Here is a 21,115-nt window from a genome sequence, read left to right as displayed (position 1 = left end):
AAAAGACGTGACGGTCACTAGGTCTAGAAAGCTCCCAATACGCTGGTTAGCGATAGGGCGACACGACGTGCTGACCACGTGTTTTCGTTGCTAGACTGGACGTATTTCTACCAATAGCTAACAGATGGCGTGGAGCGGCTCAGGCCCACAAATCGGGCCGTTGAATCAAGTGGTAGGTAGTATTTCACTATATTCAATTATTTAAGACAAAGAATGTTCATGGCAATGAGAAAAGTGCTCACACTCAGTGTTTGTAGATTTCATTAAGAAAATTTCCCTCAACTGACACAAAATTTTCTCTTCTCTTACCAGATTTTCCCTAGTTTGTTGAGTGCCATCAGTAATTATGTATAACGATTAATTTAGCTATATTAAAGTGCAACGCAACGACATTTGTTTTATTGATTTCCTTTTTGCTTTTTTTTTAGTTTTTTCCTTTACTTTTTTTTTTACAAAAAAATACACACAAATACATAAATAATGGATGCAAATTATGCTACATTGAACAAACATGCACATACACACTATTGCTATTGAATTGGATTATTTCTGAAGTTCAAAGAAAAATTTAAAGCTTTATATTGGTGAATCAGTTATGAGTGGTACAGGGTTCGAAGCTTATTTGTCCCTGTGAGGTAAAGGCCATATATAAATATAGCGATTCGATAGTTGCTATTCAATAGTTTCAGGTAACAAAGCCAAATATTACATTATCGGAATTCGAACATAGTATGTCACTGGGGGAGAAAACCCAAGTTATAACATCATTTAGTTCGAAGAGCTTATAAAATTAATTACTGAAGGCTAATGAACTGAAATACCAGTAATGACGAAAGAAATCCACTCTTACGGTCCTTAGGTTCGGGCGTTTTGAAAGATTGAGAATATACGCTGTGTACCCACCGTCACTGTCTAGTCATGCATGATGCAAACTTATCAACACCTGCAAAAGAGAGCTCGGAGCGGTAACGATGCGCATAATTAACGCCAGATGGTTATCGAGAGATAAAATAAATATTTGCATTACACTACTTTTAAGATATTTTACCTGGACTCTAATCCTGGTTTAAATTATACACATATTTGAAATGATGCTTTTCTTTCACCGACTAAAAAGAGACACATCACTAATTATCGCACATTGTGATATTTTTGGAGATTACTTCATAATTAATAAAATGGATTATCCACAAAATATTTTATATTTAATATTTTAACTTTCACGAACATAAAACGTATATGCATGTATAACACCACAATAGTACTTAAGTATTGTAACCAACATATCAAATGTAATGAGTGGCCCAATGAAATTCTTTCGGACGAACACGGGACGATACCGATAAATATATGAATTTCACGACCGTACGACTGTGGTAAGTTTCATGGTGATTGTGGAGTTCACTTCAGAAACACTTCATTTCCATCGTGACACAAATACGATTATCTTAATATCTTCCAGGATCAGGATCCTCGTAGCATAAATTCTGATTATACTTTTCTTATTTTAAACTTCAGCTAGGTTGGATGATAAAGTTTGTTGAGAGTGCGTAGTCCTCACATGTTGACGCGACGAGATTTTTAGAAGCACTCTGGATTTTTATCGTACCACTAATACCATGTTTGCTTAATATTTTCCAACACTAGAATTTTCGTTAAAATAACTTTCATAAAAATATTTATTCATTTTGGATTTCATTTGTGCAAGTTGCTAAAATCCTTTGGGAGTGCGGTTGCATTACGTTTTGTTGCCGAGAGGTTTTGGAGAGCACTCCCCCACGCCTGTTATTAGCTTCACTTTCTTGCCTGTTATCCAGCGCAGGAATACACTACAAGAACAAAATATAGTTCATATAAAATGTTTATTTTTCACTTCACTGTTCCAATAATAAAGGATAATGAATTAATTATCTTCCAATTGAAAACACATTGAAAATATTGATGCACCCATTAATGTAAAAAATTGATAATTATGGACAAAAGTCACATTATCACGTACAATTCAGGGCAGTTGCTTGAAGTCTATTCTGCGTGAGTGTCAGTGAGGAGACAAACAAATTCCTTGCCAAATTAGGCCTGACGGGAGATGCAGAGCTGTCTTGAAGAATGAGGCACCTTTTGGGTAAAAAAAAAAATTCCAATGTTACGGTCGTCTGCGAATTCTGCCGGCTACGCATTGTTTCTAAGAACTGACGTTGGAAAATACGAGGGTTGATTTAAAAGTTGATACGACAATATCGTTACACAGTCAGCGCGAGAATAATCCTGAATTTTCAAGTTTTATCCAAAAAATATTCCTTTTTGCTACGAAATTTCCCTAGACTAGGGAAACTTGCCTCCAACTATGAACACTGCTTACACTTGAATACATTTTTCTAAATGCATTTCTTGTACTAATTTGAGTTTGCTGAATTAAATGAAAAAGTTTCAGCCATTGCATTTTCATGACTGGAACAAATAGCCTTGGAATTGATGTCCATATTGATACGTCAATCAACTAATGACACAGACTATATCCATTTTTATATGTATCACCCCAACCAATTCTCAACATACATTTATTATAAACATCGCAAGGAGTCGTAAAGCTTGACTTAAATCCACCAATTTCATTGCCCAATAGAACGCGAGGGTGTGTCCCGGTCGTCAACCCTCATCGATGAAATTTTGCTAGTGTTGCCCCTCGCGCTATACGGAGAAAATTTGCTGAGGACACAGTGTTGCCGGATTGTTTATTTTTCGTTTTGTTTATTCTTATTGTGCAGGATGGTCCGTAAGTGTCCGTGCCCCCTCCCTTTAGTTTCAACAGTATAGTGCTAGTTATGGTAGAATGTCTGTACACAGTTACCTTGAAGCCTTAAGAATCTTAAGAACCATAAACATCGATATGATCACCATCCATGTCGTAAAACAGTTGAATTCTGCGCCAATTTCTCGCAGATGTTTTGCGGAGATCCTCCGGAGTCACGAGGGTGAAGGCGTGTTCCACAGCTGCTCGTAATTCCTGCGTTGTGAGATATCGAGTGTTTCTTACTTGTTGCTTTATGAAACCCCAGAGAGCATTGTCTGGTGTCGTCAGATCGGGACTTCTTGGAAGCCAGGCAAAGGGAGCTGGTGAAGATGCACAAACTCTTCCAATCCAGCGGACAGGAAACGTCTGATTCGGGTAATAACTGTTAACAAGTAGTAGGGATGGGCACCGGCGAGTTCGAGCGAGTTTTCATTGAAACTCGACTCGACTCGAAACAGACATATTTGAGCTCTACTCGAGAACTCGGCTCAAAAATTTTCCTCCAGCTCGACTCGGAACTCGACTCGAATTTGACTCGAGTTTCGAGTCGAGTCGAGCCAAAACGAGCTAAATTCTGTGTGTAGTTTCAAGTATTCTTCAAGTATCCTACACTATTGATCTGAGCCAACAGCTCACCCAACCGAGCCGACTCGAGCCGAAACAACCGAGCTGATGGCTCACCCCAACCGAGCCGGCTCTAGCCGATGGCTCACCTGAGCCAAGTCGGTGCCTCATCTCAACCGAGCCGGCTCGAGCTGTTTGCTCAGATGAACCGGGCTTCCGCTTCTTCTTTTTTTCTCATAGCTTTCGCTTTCTAGTCTAATCAGGCAATGACTTCAGAACGAGCTAAACGAGTGAGCCATTTATAAAACTCGACTCGACTCGAAACCTCACCTTAAAACAGTGACTCGGCTCGGAACTCGACTCGAGAGTATTACCTTTGACTCGACTCGAATTTGCTTCGAGTTTCGAGACGAGCAAGTAGAAAACAGTAGAAAACAAATGAACATAGACAGCAATGTTGACAGACAATGCCAAGCAATGTTACCAAACAAATGTGGGTAAAACCTAAAACCGTCAGAAAACACCAATTAAGGATACGCCCACTTCCGGACCACCCTGTATATTTTACTATTGTTATTGTTACTGTTTATTTCGAATAATTGTTAGTGTTGGTGTTATAGTTCTTTAAGTGCTGTTTCTCTGTCGCTCGTTCGCCATGTCTTCTAAATTTGGCAACACTGTTGTTGCACTTCTACTGTTTTATGTTTTCTCAAACGTGCGTTCGGAAGGCAGCTACACGAATCGTACCGAATTCTTCCGATGTATCACACGTGAGGCAAAGCAATTATATGATTGTTGTAGAGCTGTCTTTATAACACAAGCAAGAAGGATTTACAATATTGTAATATTGATATGTACACTCATGTCCAAAATGATTGTCGGATATCTATAACTGTCTTCTTGTAAGAATATAATTTGATAATGATTTTGCAGGGTACTTTTAATACTGATACTATGTGTATAATCGGGAAATATATGTTTGTGGTACTTCATAGGAAAAAATTATAAACATGAAAATTAGAATGAGTAAAACAAAATGTTGCTAAATGGACAAGAAAGTTTTGTTTTCGTTTTATTGTTCTTATTTACTGCTGTTTTGACATGAAATTTGCCGATTATACACATACTAACATTATAAGAAATATGGGGCGAATTCGTTATCAAATTATATTCCTACAACAACATATTTATAGACATGCGACAATAATTTTCGACAAGAGTGTATGTTCGTCCGTTACTTTATATGATAACGCTTGAACAGACGACTAACTCGGTAATTTTGTTAATGAAGTGCATCCGTTAATATATTAACAGATAACGGCGATATAAGCGTTACTCCACATGGCAACTTTTGATCAAAAGTGAATATTTGAATTTTGTTTTTGCAATAGATAGTTTGAGCAATTATTTTTACTAAATTTGTTAATGGAGTCAATCAGTAACGGTGACTTATGTTTGTCCATTACTCCTAACACAATAACTCTTGGACGAAAGCAAATTGTTTAATTCTGTTTCTAGCATTAGATAGGTAGAGCGATTATATCGACTGATTTAGTTAATGGAGTGAATCGGTTAATACATTAACGGATAACGGTGGCATAAGTTTACCGTTACTCCTCAGTACAACTCTTGAATTCTGTTTATTGTAATAGATAGCTAGAGCAATTATCTCGCCAGAAGGATTCGTTAATTGATTCAATCCGTTAACATCTTCAGCTAGAGCGATTATCTCGGCCGAGTTCGTTAATCGATTTAATCCATTACCATCTTCAACTAGAGCGATTATCTCGGCCGAGTTCGTTAATGGATTTAATCCATTACCATCTTCAGCTAGAGCGATTATCACGGCCGAGTTCGTTAATGGATTTAATCCATTACCATCTTCAGCTAGAACGATTATCTCGACCGAGTTCATTAATGGATTTAATCCGTTTACATCTTCAGCTAGAGCGATTATCACGGCCGAGTTCGTTAATGGATTTAATCCATTACCATCTTCAGCTAGAGCGATTATCTCGGCCGAGTTCGTTAATGGATTTAATCCATTACCATCTTCAGCTAGAGCGATTATCTCGGCCGAGTTCGTTAATGGATTTAATCCATTACCATCTTCAGCTAGAACGATTATCTCGACCGAGTTCATTAATGGATTTAATCCGTTAACATCTTCAGCTAGAGCGATTATCACGGCCGAGTTCGTTAATGGAGTCAATCCGTTAACATCTTCAGCTAGAGCGGTTATCTCGGCCGAGTTCGTTAATGGAATCAATCCGTTAATACCTTAACGGGTAATAGTGGCAAGTTCAGCCGTTTCCCCAGACAAAAACAAAATAGAATTTTCGTATTTTGTTTTTGCAATAAATAGTTAAAGCGATTATGTCAGCCGGGATCATTAATGGAGTCAATCTGTTAACTTTATTAATGGGTAACGGTGACTTTAACGGAATATGCTTCTATTAATGGATAACGGTTACTTTAACAGTAGTTATCTGTAGGCCGTATCTCATGAATGTAAGGGATCTTTAAAATTTTGTTACTTACAATAAATAGCTTGAGCGATTATCTCTATTGATTTTGTTAATGGAGTCAAATCTGTTCATTTTATTAACGGGTAACGGTGACTTTAACAGTGGGTATCCATATCTCATTATCTATTTTGAAACAAAGGTGGTAAAAGTTAAACATCTCGCCGTTAGATGGCAGCAAGCATCCATCCAGTGGCTGGCACCTACCGGACAGAAATCAAACTTCAGGCGCGTAATCCTTTTCACTGTCAACTGTCAACCAGGTTTATTCAATATTGTACGTACAAGTAACTCACAGTCAGTGAATGAGCACCCTGGTCTAATTGTTAGAGTACATAAGTACCTTTAGTGCATGTGTGTTTTGAGTTTAATTATCGATGGGATAACATCGAACTCACTACAATGCTTCAGATTCTCCTTTTAAATTCTAGGTTTCACTCTATCAAGCATACTGTCTATGAGACGAGACTAGAGAATAAATAAGTTTTTCTCGTCTCCTCTAGGAAATTTTGTAGAAGTCTCGTCCAAGGGCGACCCTACGCAATTTGCCGCCCCGTGGAATGACATCATTTACCGTCCCTCCTTTCTCCAGAAAGAACAAATCTTAAAAGCCACGATTTTAAGTGTGCTACCCCATCATAAACAACAAAGGGGAGGGAAAGAGCACTCGCACTCAGAAAGGCCTAAACACTACAAATACAACCTCATTATATATTATTTTCTTTAAATAATAATTTATTATGTTAGTCAAAGATGAAGCAGACACACCTACATAGGAAAGGTGGCAATTCTTTTTATAGAATTCAATATCAAATTTCAATCTCAATATATTAGCTTTCAATTCCAGTGCAACTAGCTCTTTTACCTTTGTTTCTTGATTTTCCTTCTACATCTGTAATTTAAAAAAAAAAAAAAAACTTGTTTCAACTTTCAATGATAAGGAACTTGCTTGTGACAAAAGATAAGACTAGTTTTTGTTTCAAAACTATAACTAACTAAATGGAACAGGTGTTTGCTACTGTGTAAGAATTAAGTTCTTATATTTGACAACAATCAAGCAATTCATTTGCTTTAGCACTGCCCATGTGACTTTAAACTAATGCGACCTAAACATGATTTATGAACGTAGTATTCAAATAGGTCAGCTTAGTAAATTTAAATACCATTATCATGAAGTCTGTTTCCAACCAGAAATATTTATTTTAAATAGTATATTTATGGCAGTTTTTGCCGCCCCGTGGAAATGCACATTTTGGACCTATGGTAGAGCCGGCCTTGGTCTCGTCTCGATTCGATTTTTCAAGAATTCGTTCTTGCGTCTCGATTCTGTATGTAAAGTGAACTCAACTTATCCCTCCACAAAGAGAAAAATCTTCGCTACTCTTAGGGACCTGGTTTCGAAACTAGCTTGATCCCTAGATAGTGTTCAAACAAGCAAAACAGTACCTTAAAACCTGAAGAAAAATATAGGATCTAACATACATATTTGAGGTCATTGCATCTTTTTGACAACAATTTCAAGAACTCGTTCGTTGCCATATAGTAAGAGAACGTGTCTTTGGCGCAGGAAAGGCGGGTTCGATTCGTGATGGGGGCTTATCTGAATCGAAACCCAGTTGAGCTGTAGTTCTACGCCTCCGCTTAATGTAATCCTACTGCAGGCAGGAATGTTGAACTCTAATCAATCTAATAGATAATTGCTTCAACTATAATTAACTCTATCAAATCCATTCGAATTATATATATATATATATATATATATATATATATATATATATATATATATATATATATATATATATATATATATATATATATATATATATATATATATATATATATATATATATGTGTGTGTGTGTGTGTGTGTGTGTGTGTTTGAGGTGATATTCTAAAGTAATTAGCAAAATTAGAGACCGATATTCGATTCTCACTTATTTAAACAGGCCAGGGAAAGCAAAACGATTTAATTTGCTTGTCAATGTGTGGTCTTGTATACATATGCTGTACATTATTCCAGAGAAATTTTGCCACACGCAGAGACATTTCAGGTATTGATTTTCAACTGTTACCATAGCTTAATTAACAAATGAATTTTATCCGGGTTTTATTGCAAACTGTTGCAGCTGACCTTTCTCTCTCTGTCTTTCTGTCTGTCTGTCTTTTTCTCACTCTCACTCTCTCTCTCTCTCTCTCTCTCTCTCTGTGTATGTGTGTGTGTGGTGGGCAGTGGCGGCGATTGGACGTTAAAAGTGGGGGGGGGGGGCAATACATGATCTGAATATTTGTGTATCATTGTTAGTATTCCTAGTTGTTTCTAACACTTTATTAGACAAAAGATTGTATAACTAATAGGATTACTAACTTTTTCAGTTAAAATACCGTATATCGTATTTCATGTTTTATTAAGTAAATTGAAAACAGTAACGCAAGTAGCCCTTTGTACTCTTAAACAATGAAAGTGTAAGAAGAGACTTGATTCCTTGCTCATGAACATCTTAAAATTCTTTCTAAAAAATTGCGTGATCAGATTATTTAATAACAAATTTGCAAAACAAATAAATAGAAAGGATAATATTAATCATAGTAATGAATAATGAGGCTTGTTTAATAGAAGTTACATTAAAACTGAGGATTAATGAACAACTTATATTTTTAATTCCACACATGCAATTAATTGTATGTTAGTACTCTTAGAAAAAGAAAGACATAAAATACTACAAGCATATGGTACGACATTTCAAAAAATACGCAATTGCAATATTAATTTCTTTGAATTGCGATTAAAATGCAATTCCTGTAGCTTTCTTAACTCCACCGGAAGACAAATAACCACCTACTCACGCAACGACAAATATCATATGGCACCATTTTTTCCTATGAATCAGTAATACATACAAAAACCACATTTCCAAATGAAACTATATATATTAAGGGGTCACTTCAAAAAAGTGTAGGTGCAACTTGCCCCCTCTTTCCCCCCTAATCGCCGCCCATGGTGGTGGGTGTTTTTACTTTTTTCCTTCACCGTTCCCATGATCACGCCGTCTTCAGCTTTTATACAATCACTCATTTCTATACGAATAACTGATAAGAGAGATACACACATATATTATGTTATTAAGTATAAATAACGCATTACGAGAAAATTATCAAACAAATATTGTACGGGGCGTTCAGAGCACAAGGAAATTAAATTTAATTATCAGCATTGTGAGCAAAAGAAAAAAAAATGAAATGCAATCCTTTAGCTTTACTACGTCACACGTTTATCGTGTAGGTTAAAGAAGACAGTAATCATGGCAATGAATGAAATAGTGGTATGAAGAGAGTGGAAAGAAACAGTAGAATCCCGAGGAATCCCGCGCACACGGTGTTTGTTATCCACAAAGTCCACTTGGCGCGAGCTTGGATTGTATCTGAGACTCCCATGCAGCAGAGGTGAACGCTGTATCCCTGAGCCAGCGCAGCATCTGTGAGAGAATATATATATGAAGTTCGTACGATACACTTACAAACGCGAAAAAGTTAATAATGTATTCGAAAAGTTATTTACATATCTGAACATGAATCTTTTCAGGTGTGAAAGGAGCTTCAGATACAGATCTTAAAGATAAAATGTGTCCGAAATGACCAAAAGTAGACTTGATTTCCTTGTTCACCGAACGAGCCATAATTTGTAATACACACCTACACTAACGCGCCAACCAACAATTCCTTTGTTTCTTTAGAACGAAATTTTCCTCTTATTTTCTTACGAATTCGAACACCGAATGCAACATTTCGATATTATCCTATATTTACATTTCTAACTATTGTATCTAATGTAGTCTACACTGCATTCAATTACCACATGATCTGTGAGTAATCTAAATGTAAGTAACCTCTCTGTAACGGAGACCTTTCATTTATGGGCATATAATCATGTTGCACCGATGTCCGTTATTGAGAGGTTTTACTGTATTAGTACCAAGGATTGGTTCTGTATCACTGCATTACTGTACTATTTTGAGGGCTCTTAACGCATTTTACAAACATAATGAATCTTATGTAGATTTGTATCGAAGTGTGATTAGCGCCATACTAAAAGTTTGATTAACTTATGTTTATCAGAAGTCTATTCAGAATCTATGATAAGCATGTAGTACTTGACTAAGTTAATCACATGTGACTAACTAATTTAGAGCAGAAGTTATCGTGGTCTAGCCAATATAAACGTACATTATGAGAATACTGTTAAGGTTAGGTTAGTGTATATTGGCTAAAGTGTATGATATAGCACTTATATCCCAACATCTTCCCCGTATAACAAATACAAAGGCAATTAATTACCTGGCTTCCTTTCTTGATTTACTTTCACCTCATCGGGTGAGTTAACCATGAGGCAGATATTAAGCAAAGTCCTCTACAATAGCAGAATTGTTTCTTAAAGTGAACAGTAAGAAATGAGTAGAAAATTGAAAGCTTTCTGAGGGATACATACAACTGATCGATAAATTATCTTCTCTTATAATTACAACATAATCCTTCTATTGTCGCTAATATTAATTGACTTCTACTTATTCCGGTCATAAATACATCCCTTAGAAATGAATACGTTAATTATACTTCGATTCCGTAACTATTTATAAGTTGTTGTGATGTCAAACCACAAAGAAAACATTTCGAATTTCGTATTTGATATATTTTCATTTTTTTTATCACAATTCAAAATTATTCAACATTCAAATAAAATAACAACAGCATAAATGAGGAATGGAACAATAATTGCTAACAGAATAACATAAAAATATAATAATTTGAATAAAATTGTAACAATTGCATTAAATAAATTTATGAAATAATTGCGAAAAGATAATTAAGTCAACAGGAAATATATTTCGATAGTCAAACCAAAGGAAGGGGTAGGAAACCACCTATCAACGCATCATATCTAGTGTTACTATCTGCTTTTCTACGCCATCCAATGATATTACATCTTATTTGTATAGCATGTCGTCCAGTTGCGTAAATGTTTAGTGTTGTCCTTTGTGTTAGAGAAGAAACACCTAATCTAGTTCTTTTCCATGTGGTAAGGTGCCAAGAACCGAAGTCACGTTGCCACGTTAAATAGCAATAGATATGCGTTGAATTAGGAAAAATGTTGAACGAATATCTTCAGTAACGATAGAAATGGGTCTGCCTACTTCTCTAACAAAATCAAGGCTTGCAGATCCCTAAGCACCACTAGTCTCGATGGCAATTGGAGCAAAAATAAATTTATCAAGGAGGTTGTTATATTTCCTTTGCTTTTCTACTTCTCTATGACTAGCAACAGCTCCAGCATTCATAACAGCTAAAGGGAGACTTAAATGGGCAAATGTATCTGAACACGTAAAGTCCCATACTAGTGATTTGCCTTTCAACCAAGGAACTAATGTCATGCCATCAGGTCGTTTACCATCTGAACGACAACATCCTGAAGGTTCATGTATGGAATTCCAGCTGTGGTAAGGGCTCGTAAAATGATATCATTCACAGAGGGGTGTCTAGCGTGTCTACCCATGCTCTTCATGCATGAAAGGCCATGCAGGCCACGTTGGTTAACTTGATCCCCGCAAGCTGGACAGCGATGTGACTCACAAATATCTGCACCTAATCTTAAGGCGACAGAAATTCGAAATGCCTCATTAGTCATATGAAGACCTAATGGTGGGGAGGGTATTGCATTCAACCATGCCCCAGCATGTAGAGATGGGGCAGCACGAATGCTGGCTTTATCCTCTGGAGCAATAACTGACTCTAAGAGAAATTCATGAAAATGCGCTGCAATTGGTTGTGTAGCAAGATGCCTCTGAGAACCTCTTTTGTTAATTTCTGGAAGATCTGTATCTGTTAAATTTTTCCATTTGGTAGAACCTTCTTGAACTGTGCCATCTGGGTCTAGGTGGTAACCTTGCGGAAGAAGAGCCTCGACTAAACGGGCTCTTCATTTTTATAGACTATGCATGGGCATGTCTAGATTTCTGTAGTTGCCACATCTATTTTTCTCACCTGATGTATTGTGATTATATTAATTAATCGTATCCAATCAAATAGCTGAACTCCAAGCAGACCCTGAATATCAAAAAAATACATACTCCTTACTGCAGTGCTAATACAATACTAACTAATCATTTGACTAAAGTTTGATTAACGAATTCTCTCTGATTACCGCCTTGTGTATTTTAACTGATAGGTATACTTTAAAATCATCTGCAAATAGAAGGGCCTGTAATTTTTTTTAATGCAATGTGGTAAATCATTTACAAACAAGGATTAATAAGGACCTAAATTTTATCCTTGAGGTACTCCTGATAACTGTAAATATTTTGTCAATCAATAGCTTTATATATGATATACTATTTTTAAAAATGGTTTTAAATTATGAATGAAATTTAACTGAGTTTGTGAACTATTACGATTCATACTATCGAAGGCTTTGGCAAAATCTAGGCTATATAGATTACATTTATTAATACATATACAAGGCGCGTCTGGAAAGTAAGTACCCGGTACCGTTTTGAAAAACAAACCTACTAAAAAGATTTGCTCAAGCAAAATTTATTTTTACTTGAAAGAATACACCTTAAACTACAGGGTGGCCCAAAAGTAGGTATACAGTACAGTATATCATTTTATATCATTTCTTATTGTTATCCATCAGATAGACTTAGTTCTTTATTATTTATTCTTAATGTGTTTTTACTTACATCTTAAGCTCGGAAGAGTCGAAGCAAATAAACTCATAAACTAGAATGTTATACTTGATCAATGCAGGGGTATATACCTACTTTTGGGCCACCCTATATTTTAAGACATAGTTTCCACCAATGTTCAAACACTTGTCACAGCGAGTGAACAACTTGTCCAAACTTCTCTCAAAGAAACAGCTCGTCAGTAAAGACAACCACAACGCCACCACGTTGTTTGCGTCGTCTTCATTTTTAAAGCACTTACTGCCGAACTCGCCCTTTAGGTGTGCAGAAACAAGTGGTAGATGGCGCAAAGTCGGGGCTGTACGGAGGTTGATAAAAATACTCCCAACTGAACTGTCGAATTAACATTTTGGGTGGCACCAGGAGTGTGGGGACAAGAATTATTATGGAGCAACGCAACTCCTTTGCTGAGCATTCCTCTCCTTTTGTTTTTGGTTGCACGCCCGAAGTTTTCTCAGAATCTCATAGTATCGTTTTGCGTTGATAGTCACACTCCTGGACACTGGCGGAATGTTTCGTTGAGGAATGTTTGCACAAGTTGGTCACCCACTGTGACAAGTTGAACATTGGTGAAAACTATGTAAAAAAAAAAAAAAATAGTTTAAGGTAAGTTCTTTCATGTAAAAATAAATTTGGCCTGACCAAACCTGTTTTATTGTTTTTTCAAAACGGTACTTATTTTCCGGACACGTTTCGTACATAAATTATACGCATATACTTTTATTATATTATAAATATATATACTTTTCCTTATAAACTAATTCAATATCATTTTCTTATTTTGGCAGTGCAAGACGGTTTCACCATTAAGCGGGAATGTGGCCTGCGACCCTGCAGCTTCTCGGATGACATGGTCAACAAAGGGCTTGGATTGGATAACTGCGATATGAGTAAAAAAGAATTCTCTTGCATTTCGTGCTGCCAAGAGAGTGGCTGCAACAAAAATTCCGCCATGCGTCTATCAACACCATCCACAGTTGTTGTACTTTCAGTAGCTGTTGTCACCAGTACCTGGACATTGCTTCGACACCTCTACAGTGCTTTGCAGTGAATTTACAAAAGAATATTCGTCTTTCATAACCATTTTTTTTCGAAAACAAAAATGCTTTTTGTTTATTTGAACAAGTGATAAAAAATGTACATTAACTAATAACTATTAAAGAACAAGTGACTTGTGTTTTTTTCGCCCTACGTGTTATAGCGGGATGACAATTCATTGGACTTATTTCTACAAAAGAAAAACTTCTGCAGGGGTGATTTAGAAAATAATGTTTCATTTCTGAAGAAACAGGACAATTTCAACTACTATACTGCACTTAACGTTATCACTGCATCATTGTTGTGTATCTTGTTGTCAAGTTTAGAGAAATATGTTTTCATATTCTCTGTTATATGATACAATACAAGGAAATGCTTTAAAAACTTTCGTATCCGGGCGTACTTCCGAATGGTATAGGATAACGGTTTCTGTGAAATATTGGCGAGTAGCTTCATAATTTTGGATTTCCTTTTTCCCTCTCATAATGGCAATAGGAAGTAACTTTCCTTTCGAAATGAAATCTTTGTTTAATGTCTCACGTTAAAACCCTTTAGGCTAAAGGAGACAATGATTAAGGCAAGTGAATGATAATGGAAGAATTAGTGGCATGATAGTAGGGACGAAAGAGGATGTTGTCCACCACAAACTTACTTGGCCGGGGATCGAACGAGGGACCTCACGTATCAGAGATAAAGAATAAAATGAAAGAAAGTTACAGGATATTTGAACCAAGATATAGTTACTTACGCTGTCTTATTTAGGGCGGATTTTCATGCAAGCGTCCGTTGCATGCAAGGGCGCCCATCAGGGGGGGGGCAAGGTGGGGCGCTCGCTCCCCTTAGAGGAAATTGTACTCCGGAATATCGAAAACCCTATAGATTTTTTAGAATAGTTACAGCAAAATTTGAAACTATATTTGAAATTTTTTTTTTAACAAAAGAGACACTGACCAAAGCTTAAAATTTTACTTTATTTTAAATTATAAATAAAAGCTTTGGTCAGTGTCTCTTTTGTTAAAACAATTAATCCAAAGCCATGAATAGTCTTACTATATTTGAAATGTCGATTTTTCTTGCCCCCCCCCCCTTGGAAACCACAACATGGGCGCCCTTGGCTGCAGTGATTCTATGTGTAGCCAACAGAAAATTGCGTTCCACGTAGACTCGTACTCAAACAACTTTCTCAATTGGCTATTCAGCCACATCGCAAGCAAAGGAACGCAACAGATGCTTGCATGAAAATATTTTTTAGTCTGAAAGCTGTGATTTAAATTTTAAAAAAATGATATTTGAGGGAAAATGTGGTGGTTGTTGTGAAACGGCTACCATTTATGCTTATATTTACGTCCTCACCTCCTCAAATAAAAGGAAAAGATCGAGTTTACATGCATATTTTTACAATGGAAGAAAACTAAAACAGTTTTCCTACAGTCAGACTTAGAAGTTCCATTCTGATTTGTCATCTGATGCAAGAAGAATGAATTTTCGCAAATTAGGCCTTCCATACCTGTGTATAAAGCTCATACTTTGCTAAGTATTAATAATAATAATAATAATAATAATAATAATAATAATAATAATAATAATAATAATAATAATAATAATAATAATAATAATAATAATAAAGAAATACGCTTCATAGCAAAGCTAACTTCCTATATTAACAGATTTTGGAAAAGAGCAGGAGATTCTTAATTCAAGTAATTTATATGTAGACCCCTATGTTCTGAATATGTTAACAGTATACACAGAGAAAAATCCGTTCTCCGGACAGCTTTATATTGTACAAATATACGGTATCCTCTTGCTTTCTATAGAAATCACTACGCAGCATACGTTATCCGTATGCTACATAGGCACTGCCCTTAGATGTTACATCATGCCGTTGCAGGATGTCTGACATCTAACAGTTTTCCGTATATCACATGCATATACTTATGTTACCTTCGTCAGCTATATGTTATATACGCCCATTTGTATGTGAGATCCTGACCGCCTACATTGTTTCATACAGAAAGTACGTATAAATGGAACACTTATACAGAAAGTATTATAAAACATGCGTTTTCAGTTATAAGTCTGCTGTATGTTAAGTCCAAAAACTATAGGAATTACGCATGTAACCTATTTTTTAAATACGTCACCTACAATTTTTTTTCAGTGTAGGTTTGTCGGAAAGAATTTACCCTTTAATTACGACAAAGTAACGGCTTATAGGCAACCATATATTCTTTAACGTGATTATGATTGCATTACAGCACAGGGGGGCTACACTAAAATTTCGGAAAACTATTACATTAAAAAAAAAAAAAAAAAAAAAACTGGTTTGCTTGTGTGAAGTCGGTGAAGAGCTTTAAATATATATATAATAGCTATAATAAGTTATAATAAGCCATAATAGCTATATAATAGTTATAATAAATATAGCTATAATAAGTTGCTTGTTTCAGTGAATGAATATTGTTAATGTAGATATTGAAAATGTTATAGTTAAATGTGCACGACCTAATATTTCGGAGTAACAAGGGGTCCGACTACTCGGATTTCACATTTAATGCTGAAAATCCTTCATTAGTGGGTTAGTAATTAAATTTCGCAGCCAAAACTATTACATAGGGCGATGGAATCTTCCTTGAAAGATCGAAAATGAACGTTATTGAAAGTTGCCACACGCACTTCACCGAAAGAATGAGGGAGACATACACAACAGAGCTACGTCCAAGGGCGCCCATGTTGTGGTTTCCAATGGGGGATGACAAGTATAAGCGACGTTTCAAAAATAGTTTCAAATTTTGCTGTAACTAATGTAAAAATTCTATTGAATTTTCGATATTCTGAAGTACAATTACATCTAGGGGTGAGCGCCCCACCTTGCCCTCCCCCCTGATGGGCGCCCTTGGTTACGTCTTTTTTTTTTTTTTTTTTTTTTTTTTTTAGATGGTGCTATGAAATCATTAGATAAGGGGAACGCTAAAGTAGAAGGCGACGTGATGTGTGAAAATATGATTTCAACATTGCAGCAGAAATTCGCGCACTGCCTTGTGCTTGAAAAACTTTGATCTAAACGCGTACCAAGTTTAGAGCATTAAAACCAACAAGAAGATCGCGTCCGGATACGAATATTTTATACATCTTCCTATTCAGATAATATTCTTCACACAGTTTTAGAGCAATTCATGCTTTTCGTTTTTTAAAAAATAGATATAGATCATTTACAAATTTAGAATGATTAAGTCATTTCTAGTGAAGCAGCTCCCATTAAAAAATGTTTGCCGAAACTGTACAACAAAGGAAAGATGAATTTTCAGAGCGTAGCGTTCTACAACTTTAAACAGATTGTTAAGCAAAAGTTTCTGTAATGATGTTAACAATTAATCACATTTTTTTTTTTAATGTCAGACTTATCAGATGTAAACGTAACCTAAGATAAATTATAGTATTGCATTTTTAGGACTTTTCTAGTATAAAAAGCACTTAAAAAAAAGCTCGACGATGACCATCGCCTGTTTCCCCAACTCAATTATTGTAATTTCATTTGATTACTTGAATCTGTTTTTCTGTGAAACCAGAATGAAAATATTTCCCAGAACTCAGTCATTAGCAGTGGAACTTTCCGCAACGAATAAAACTTATGGTTATTTCAAAAATATGCTCTGAGTTCTAGCACTAATTGTAGAGCTAAATATTATATTCTTTAGATAAAAGAGAATTTTGCAGTCAATGTCTGGCGTCCGAATTTGTCAGTTTTTTTTTTTTTTTTTTTTTTTTTTTTTTTTTGTAAATGTTCATATACACATTTCCTATATCTAATAAGGTGTAGACTTACTGTACAGATCCATATATTTGTAAAAGTTACAGGACAAAATTGTAATATTATCCAAATAGATCAGTGTGTAAATAATCGAAATATCCCAATACCGTAAAGTCGCCAACACCTAGCGGCCCACTTGCCGGTTAATGTCGATCGCCGATACAGCGATCCGTCGAAGGATTGCAGCTACTGTGCCACTGGTGGCAGGGTTTCGTGGAGTCGAAACAGATATCTAGAGTCGGCGTAGCAGCGAGGACTTCATTTTGGTCCGCGCTCTTTCGATTCGTCGCGGAAAATCGCGAAGGGACCAACACGAACTATCCCAGTCATTTGCATGCAATTATTATTATATATTTTTTCCTGACGAATTGTTCCTACGGTGAGCTCCGGAGATCAGCAGTAACTCATGCCTTTACATCATGAAGTGAAAAATCTTGAAATGAGTGCGTATAATTGTATAAATTTAGATGGCAACTGCCGCCGATCATTAGAAAGTGAATATCGGAGAACTATGAAATAAAGTAAATAGATGCGCGTCATTTTGTTATAAAATTACATGGCGAACGCATTTTATCTGATCTTAAACAGTTATCGTCAAATATACTTTTAACAGAGCACTCTTATTTTCCAAATTAAAAAGACCTCAATAATTTATCCCTCTACAAGGGAGGTTTATTCAACGCCTCCGTGACGAAGTAGGAAGAACACGCTCCTAGTAATCATGAAGTTGGTGGTTCGCACCCACCCCGGCGTACTTTTTTCTTTTTTTAATAGTGTCTTCTAAACTCACCTTAATGTAAACAAATCACAGATATAGGCGATTTAACATATTTTGAGGGGATCATTTTGTGGTTGATTGGCGTTTCGTCAGATCATGGCTGCGGGGTCGCCAATTTTGGGTGAGATGTTGCTAGTTGCCTATCGGTGATCAACCAACGCTTACGGCATACGGATATTGTGTTCTTATCTGTGAAATGGGTATCTACGTAGAAATAAAGTATTGAAAGTCGCCCATGAGGTAGCCATTAATCACGGTATACAAAGTGAAGTACCTACTTGAGTCAGTCTGCTAACTCATGAAGCGCGTTCATAGAATTGTATGAGAGTTAAGAGATCCACATATTTCCGAAATTAACGTTAGTAATGTGTTATTTTAGAACAAACCTATGCAAGGAATGAAAACATGTTTTTTATAATGCATATAACGTTCTTAGCAACATACAAATATATCATACAACACGTGAAGTAAGTATTTCTATGCCATATATAGTGTTTTACGCTATCCTCGTTTATACGTACCCACCGTCGCCGATACGCCTGCTCCCTACGGACGTACCTCTGCACGGCCCCTGCTCTGACTTGGTTAACCCTGGTGTACTACCATGGGGTCTTTTGTGCCCCCAGATTTGTTTATCAAGATACATCTTTTAAACAAGTGAGATTACAGTTGTCTTTTCTTGCATTCTATCTCGAGTGTATGCTAAAGATGCCTACTAAAAATTACAGTTGTCTGTTTGATGGTTCTGCGTAGAGAATATAATTAAATAGGATTCTAGAAGACACCATGGTAATTCCTGTATAATAATGTTCTTGGTAGTACACAAGGGTAAAACAGCATTCGTGCTTTTTAGTGCACACCTAGCACAAGTTGGCTAGTGTCTTTTGCACAATGATTCTTATCGTGGACGTACACTGAATTCCTGCTAAAGTGAATCTGCACGGAGCAATGCAAGTCCACACTTCAAAAAATATTGTTTAAAATAGAGAAAGTCGATTTACTAAAAAAAAAAAAAAAAAAAAAAAAAAAAAAAAAAAGGAAATGCATATGCAATGAATTTATGTATGGATCCGTACAATAAATCTGCACCTGTCAAAACACATCTTTCAAAACACTTCTTTAAGAGTTAAATGTCTAGAGTCACCGGTAATTATTTACCTTACGTGCTATACATCATTTCTAAGCTCTTCACTATACCTTTGTAATAAGCTTTCTATTAGCCATCTCCTTATTATTGTTTTTAAGATATGTGGACGATATTTTTTTCTCACTGATTTTCGATTGACTTGACTTTGCCGTGTTTCGTTATTTTTTTTACTACGTTCCATCCATTTAGGACAATTTCTTTGTTTGAATGTAGAATTTGCATAGTCTGTTCTATGTTAATCTAATTTTCAGCTATCTTCCTCTTTAGGTTTTTGAGATAAGTGGTGGAAGTACTAGTTTTCTATTGATTTTCCATTGACATTAATGTTGATATTAAATGCTTTTTTGACTAATGATCCATCAATTTTAGAACAATTAGCTTTTCGAATATAGAATTTACATAGCCTCTTCTATATATAAGCTGAATTGTATCCACTTCCTGTTTTGGTTTCTTGATATAAGTGGATAAATTAATTGTTTTTCATTGATTTTTCGTGGACATGTTCATGTATTGTGTGTGTGTTTTTTTTAAAGTATGTTCCATCTATTTTCCAGCTGAAGGACATTCTCAAGAGTGAATTTGGCTGAATTTTTATGCATGCGATAAAAGCGTGCTTTGCTTGCGATTTGGTAGCGTCTAAAGCCGATCTTAGACATTTTTGGCGGTGAATTTTAACGTTTTATAGAACAAAATTTTCCAGTCTCTGCTTATATTTGTACAGATAACAAAAATCATGACAAAAAAGATAAATTTCGGGATTTTTTTCTTGACTTTCAAGATCGTTTCCATGAAATTTGTGATAAATAGACATCCTGCACATGGGAACAGGAAAAAAAAAACTTCAGTGTTAAGATTGACTGACTTGTCTGATACTTAACTACAGAATTAGGACAGACGGATCTCTGTCAGAAAGCAGGTGGAATTACAATCACAAAAAAAAAAAAAAAAAAAAGTATACGAGGGACTAAAAGTATACCTCGTGACCTAATTTTTCTTGCAAGAAGTAAGATATTCCATTACAAATACTACTTGACCGTGAGTTTTTGCCCAACTAATATAATTCTTGTAGATCAGAAGTATCTGCACTTCAGCAAGAGTTGTTTTAACATTTAACAATAAAAATATATTAAAATACAGTCACTGTGTATATATAGTTAACTACATTGTTTGTGCTTGTGTGAGAAAGTTGTTATTATTTAGTGCTAATTTGGGTAAGAATTAGTGTAGCAATAGACATATACATGTGGATAGATTGCAGAATCAAACTGTGGGAAGGTTATAGACAAATGCGCCGAAACAAAATTCACTGTGAACAATATCCCGACCTTCTTTCATCTTTAAGGCTTATAAATGCTGTACAGTGAAGAAAAAAGAATGACAATTATTATAATTCAGCACCGTAACAATAATTGCGTGTGTGTGATTGCTTTATTTTATATATATATATAAGCCTTGTTCCAGAAAATTTTGTAAAAATGGGGGCAAAAATTCCTGATCTAATCCTTTTTGAAGATTTTTGTCGTATGTGTATGATTTTTGACTTCTAGGCAAGGGGAGTAAAAAGATATATATATATATATATATATATATATATATATATATATATATATATATATATATATATATATATATATATATATATATATATATATATATATATATTCCACAAAGTATTCAGGAGGGACAACTATTCGCCTGTCCTTCCGGATCCGGTGCCGCAATGA

At 35.6% G+C, this 21,115-nt stretch overlaps 1 protein-coding gene across 1 annotated transcript in view; it reads left to right on the top strand.

Moving 5' to 3' along the window:
- Positions 1-19,286, top strand: part of LOC145675764 (uncharacterized) — a 165,558-nt gene extending 146,272 nt beyond the window's left edge. Inside the window, exon 3 of the mRNA XM_081746423.1 lies at positions 13,406-19,286. Within this exon, the coding sequence (XP_081602549.1) occupies positions 13,406-13,668 (263 nt within the window). The 3' untranslated portion in view covers positions 13,669-19,286. The remainder of the gene's footprint in view (positions 1-13,405) is intronic.
- The last annotated feature ends 1,829 nt before the right edge of the window (positions 19,287-21,115 follow it).

This window comes from Thermobia domestica, chromosome 18 (assembly GCF_964235325.1).
Source record: "Thermobia domestica chromosome 18, izTheDome1.hap1.1, whole genome shotgun sequence".
In the NCBI taxonomy this organism is placed as follows: Eukaryota; Metazoa; Arthropoda; class Insecta; order Zygentoma; family Lepismatidae; genus Thermobia; species Thermobia domestica.
Note: the sequence above shows the minus strand (reverse complement) of the source record. Positions and strands in the feature narration are given on the sequence as shown.